We start from the raw sequence: 5,477 nt of genomic DNA, 5'->3' as shown, positions 1-5,477 counted from the left end.
AAAAAAAAAAAAAAATTTAAATTTAAATATAGTTAAATTATATATTAAAGTAAAAATTAAAGAAAACGAATTAAATAATACCATCAGATAATTTTCCATTTTGCTTGATGCTAGCAAAATTTTCATGATCTTCAGTATTATCTGATATTGTACTTGTTTTATAATCATCATTTATACTATTCATATTTTTTTCAGCTTCATTACTTATAGTATTTATTCTATTGTTTTCATTTTTTTTTAAATCTTCATCATTTTCAGATAATGTTTTTGAATTTATATCTTTATCATTTTTATCATTCTTAGATTTTGCATCATTATTATCTTCATTATCAGGTTTTTTATGTAGCGTTGGTTCTGAATTTTCAAAAATATGACCTGTAGCACTTAATTCTTTTATTTTTTCAAAATCAGATGTTGTTGCCGTAAATTCAACAAATTCAGTTTGGGATTCTTGTTCTAACCCAATATTTCTCATATTAGATGTTGTTTTATATTTATTATCAATATCTCCTTTTGTTTCATTAGAAGTTTCATTTAATACTGTAAAATTCTGTTTTATACCTATAACAAGTTTTTTATCAATTTTATTTTCAGATTTTTTTCCAAAATCTTCTTTTATTTCATCAATACTTTTGCTCCATGATAATATTGCACAAAGTGGAATAAATTTTCCTGACAAATTAAAACATGCGGCATAACATACAATAGAATTATTAAAATGTACATGTGATAATAATGGATCCAATTTTTTATATGCAAATTTAATATCTTTAATATTTTTACAAAAATTTTTCTGATCATTTTCATTCTCTTCAGGGAAATATCGTTGAATATTTGAATAGAAAGTAGTATGATTCAATTGATTTTGCAATTTAGCTTGACAAACTTTATACAATGTATCATAAAATATTAAACATAAAAAATTTCGTACGTTCTTATATGTCATATCATATTGCGCAATTACATGTTCTCCTTCAGGATATGTTACATTATAACAATCCGCTGTAATATTATTTTCATATAAAATTGTCGGCATTTTACATAATTCACTGTCATTTTTTATTACATCTATAATACTTTGTGTTGTTGATACGCTTAATACATTTGACACTTTTATAAAATAAAGAAAAAAAGCAAAAATGCCAAAACTAAAAGCTGAACGAGTTATGTAGTTTTCCATTATTCTTTTATCTTTTAAATTAATGTTTTATATAACTCTTAATTTTTCAACTAATTGTTTTAACATGTGTTATGAATACTGTGTATTATTTTGAAGTTTTAATGAACATAACCTTCCAGAATCTAATTTATTTAATACAGACCCAACTATAGAATTTTATATACACGCCATCTTTCTTCTGATTGATCATACATAACCTAAAAAATCATCTTAATCTTTATATTTATTCAAATGTTTTTATTTTATATACTATATAAAAATCTTATAAACAATAATGTAATAATAAACATTGTCTTTTTTACCATTATTATTATTTTATATAAGATATATTAGAAATACATAAGCACAGACAAGATACAGAATAGATCCGTTACTTTATATGATTTTGTATTTTCTCTTCTATATTACCGAAAAAGTGATTTTGATATATTATTTACAATTTATATATATAAACTATGATAATAAATTTAGAAATTACATATTCAAAACATTAAAATTGCAATGAATATGCAATTAAAAAATTTTATTAAATATAAATAAAATCGATATAAATTTAAATATATAGATATGATAGTCGAAATATAAATAAAAAAAATTAAAAAATAATTTTATTTATATCGTTTACAATTCATTATATAGATTTTTCCATTATTTTTATCTTATATTGAATCCCTTATAAATTGTGCACAATAGTAAAATATCACCAACGACCATACCACGTAGGGCATACTGGTTCTCGTCCGATCACCAAAGTCAAGCTACGTTGGGCACGGTTAGTACTTGGATGGGTGACCGCTTGGGAACACCGTGTGTTGTTGGTATTTTTTTATTTTTATTTTATATCCTCATATGAATAATTTTTTTTCGATTAATATTTTTTCCTTGTTTATTTATTTATTTATTATTTCCTTAATTTTACGGTTGTAAGCTATATTTTAATTTATAGCAATTTGAATCTCTTTACTATCCATATATAAAATTTATATATGAACAAAAAAATAATATTCTAACACAGTTTAAGATAGAAAATAAATTAAAATCTAGTTCATTAGAGAATAGATATATATTTAAATTTTAATTATAATGCATGTAGTATTCCAAAAAAAAATGATATTACAAAAATTATTCCTTGTCCATTATTTTATTCAAAGGATAAAATTAAAATTCTATAAGTTATTACAATTTTTTAATAAGTTAAATATCCTGATCTAGTACTATAACATCTGGTTTAATATTTGTGCTGGAACCACGAAAAAATTTTAATTTCGCCTTTGAGATAAAGTATCGAGATTTAATTTTATCAAACTAATAAAAAATTATTATAGATGAAAATCATTTACGTCAATTTATTTTTATTAAAACTAATTTTATTTGAAAAATATTATTATAAAATTTTAATCATTAGTTTTCTTCAATGCGCCATATATATATTCTATTGTATTTTTTTTCAATTATAAAAATGAATTATAAGTCGGTTATTGTTCAGCATAGATCTAAATATAATAATAATACAAATACTAATTACAACTAAATTACAATTATAGTATCAGTTTAGCAAATCCAACACATATAGATTCCTCGGTAGTATAGTGGTCAGTATCCCCGCCTGTCACGCGGGAGACCGGGGTTCGATTCCCCGCCGGGGAGAATTTTTAAATTTTTGCAATCTTTCTTTTTTTTATATCATTATTATATATTTATATCCTATAATTACGTCTTATTTATAAATATTATTTATTGACATAATAAATGCATTATACTGCAAAGCTATAAAAAAGACTAGTAAAAGAAATGAAATTCTTAGTCATTTAGTTAGTTCCTTGCAAACAATATATTCATAAAACTAACTAATTGGCTAAAAAAGTCACATTACAAATATATGAATGTGTAAAGGAAAGTCTCTCTTTAATCTTCTTTCTCTTCTTCTTAATAATACCGTTTTTCGTTCAGTTATATGCGCATTCTCGTACTGTGAAGTTTGTTAAATTTACTTAATATTCAAATTTAAATTATTAGTTTTGTAGTAAACAATTAGTTTTATAGTTATTTCGTAATAACAAATATAAAAATTAATTATTCATGATAAAAACAAAAAAAAAATGAAAAATGACTAAATATATAAATCATTTTATATATAGATAATAACCTCAAAAAAAAAATATCCGACATATAGTTATGAAATGAAAAATAGTGACGTAAAATCTTTTAGTGTTCTAATTATTAATATTAATTAAAAGAAAGAAATAAAAGGAAGAATTTCTTAAAAAATTAATAATATAAAGTGGAAAATTTATACATTTTATTTATATATGCATATGTCATTTGTTACTTAAAAACTTTTGAATGATAAATTCTTTAACAAAATGTGCATCATCTCATTACCTGACTCAATCAAAATGAATAATATGAATGAATATTTTCAATTCATTACATCTTTTCTTCCTGAATTATGCGTTAATTAACTTTATTATCCAGTTTTTTCTAGAATTTAGATTTTGATTTTGTTTCTCATTTTCTGTTATCGATTCTTTATCGATTTCTTTACTATTTTATTACTATTCAATAAAAATTATTTTTTTCAAAAACAATCTTTTATTAATTTGTTTCCTTTATTCTTTCGTAAAATTTTATTTTAATTATACATGAGATTTAAAGAATTATACATATAATAATAATATAACAATTTTGATATAAAATTGCATCGTTTTATTCAATATTAGATAATACTTATAAGTTACTTTCAAATTCTTTTTTGAAAATAAATATTTTCATGTTATTAATAATAATCAATGTAATAACCTCTTAAATTCTTATTACATAATTTCAATATATTTGATATTCATTGTAACATTCTAGCAATGCAAAATAATTTTTCTTTAACCAATTTTTTTGTTTTTATTTTTAAATATTCTGAATTTTGGCACTAATTTAGCTATCTTATAAAAAATGAAAATTATCAAGAATAACAATAAATATAAATTTAAAACAATAAATATAAATATAAATTTCTACTTATATAAAAAAAGTTCTCATCTATGTACTTAGACTCGAGATTTAACTATGTATTTAAGACTTTCTCTTATGATTCAAGAGAATCATGATTTTTCTGAAATTGAAATTTAGAATTTCAAATCAGAAAGTCAATTAGGTTTGAAATTCAAAAACTCAAGATTTTTTCATTAAAAATTCAAGATAGAACAATATATTATTATTTATATTAAAAATTGTGAGAAAATCATTTTATGTTTTTTAAAAAACTGAATATGTAGAATATATATAGAACATTAAGTATTATGAAAAGCTGAGATATAAAATTACATATAATATATATAATATAAAATTACATATAATATAAAATATATCAAATATATAAAAGATATCAATAATTAGGCTATATAAATAGGAAGTATAATTAATTATACAAATGAAGTACATAATAACTATGAAATTTAATAAAAAACACAAGACAAGATAATTTAAAATTGCATTAACTGAGTTGAAATTAGCATAAAATTTTATATTGTATAAATTAAAAAAATTTTAATCATTCAATCTTTCACATAATGGATGTTTACAGGATATTGGAAATAAAAAAAATATTGTTTGAAAAAAAAAATATGACACAAAAGATGCAGAAATATAAAAAAAAAAGCAGGATTATATAGATTTCTTTACATGTTAAATCGGATATCTTATGTCAATATATATTATTAGTAAATGAAATATTATTTTAACAGTTTATAAATAAATAATATAATAATATTATTAAATGAAATATAACAACTATTACAAAATAAAATATTTGCAGATACAAATATTTATACATAGCAGAAATTTAAAAAATGAATAACACAATAAATATAATTTTTATTAAATTTATATTAGATAATAAAAAAGTAGTAGAATAATAAAAATATAATATAGAATTTGATTATCAAAACGAATTTGTATAACATGATTAATATTTAGTGATTTATATTTGGAAACATCATGTGTTAATAATATTTTTTGCATATGTTTTTATTTAAAACATTTATTTGTTTTATGTAGATGATATTTCAACATATTTAATATATTATTAATATATTTTTATTTTATTATTTTTATATATCTCTTTTAAATCTTATATATTAATATTGAAAACTTAACTTATTAACCAATTGTACTTTCATGTAAGAATCATTAAGTCCCATTTAAACATAAAAAATAAAATATATTATTATTGTTAACTGATATTAAAAATAATTATATGTTATTTAATAATTTGAAATATGACAATTTAAATAATAGAATTTTT

The 5,477-nt window shown here is 20.0% G+C and overlaps 1 protein-coding gene and 2 non-coding genes across 6 annotated transcripts in view; 2 read left to right on the top strand and 1 right to left on the bottom strand.

Moving 5' to 3' along the window:
• Positions 1–1,965, bottom strand: part of LOC102679394 — a 2,645-nt gene extending 680 nt beyond the window's left edge. For 2 of the 4 annotated variants that reach the window (XR_004151532.1, XM_006623205.1), the window contains exons 1-2: positions 1,483–1,581; positions 82–1,377 (exon numbers count right to left, since the gene is read on the bottom strand). Coding sequence is in view for 1 of the 4 variants with exons in the window: in XM_006623205.1 (XP_006623268.1) it covers positions 82–1,180 (1,099 nt within the window). In the remaining 3 variants the exon portion in view is untranslated. Of the gene's footprint in view, positions 1–78; positions 1,378–1,482; positions 1,582–1,896 lie in introns of those variants that run through there. The other 2 variants (XR_004151531.1, XR_004151530.1) reach the window with 2 other exon arrangements.
• On the top strand, positions 1,883–2,001 carry LOC116186525. Its single transcript, XR_004151535.1, has one exon. It is a non-coding gene; the product is annotated as a 5S ribosomal RNA (ribosomal RNA).
• A 754-nt stretch (positions 2,002–2,755) lies between these two features.
• Positions 2,756–2,827, top strand: Trnad-guc. The gene has a single exon. It is a non-coding gene; the product is annotated as a tRNA-Asp (tRNA).
• Positions 2,828–5,477: the final 2,650 nt, after the last annotated feature.

The sequence above is a fragment of the Apis dorsata genome, unplaced genomic scaffold, assembly GCF_000469605.1.
Source record: "Apis dorsata unplaced genomic scaffold, Apis dorsata 1.3 scaffold_840, whole genome shotgun sequence".
NCBI lineage: Eukaryota > Metazoa > Arthropoda > Insecta > Hymenoptera > Apidae > Apis > Apis dorsata.
The sequence above is the reverse complement of the archived record's forward strand: the minus strand, read 5'-3'. Positions and strand labels throughout refer to the sequence as shown.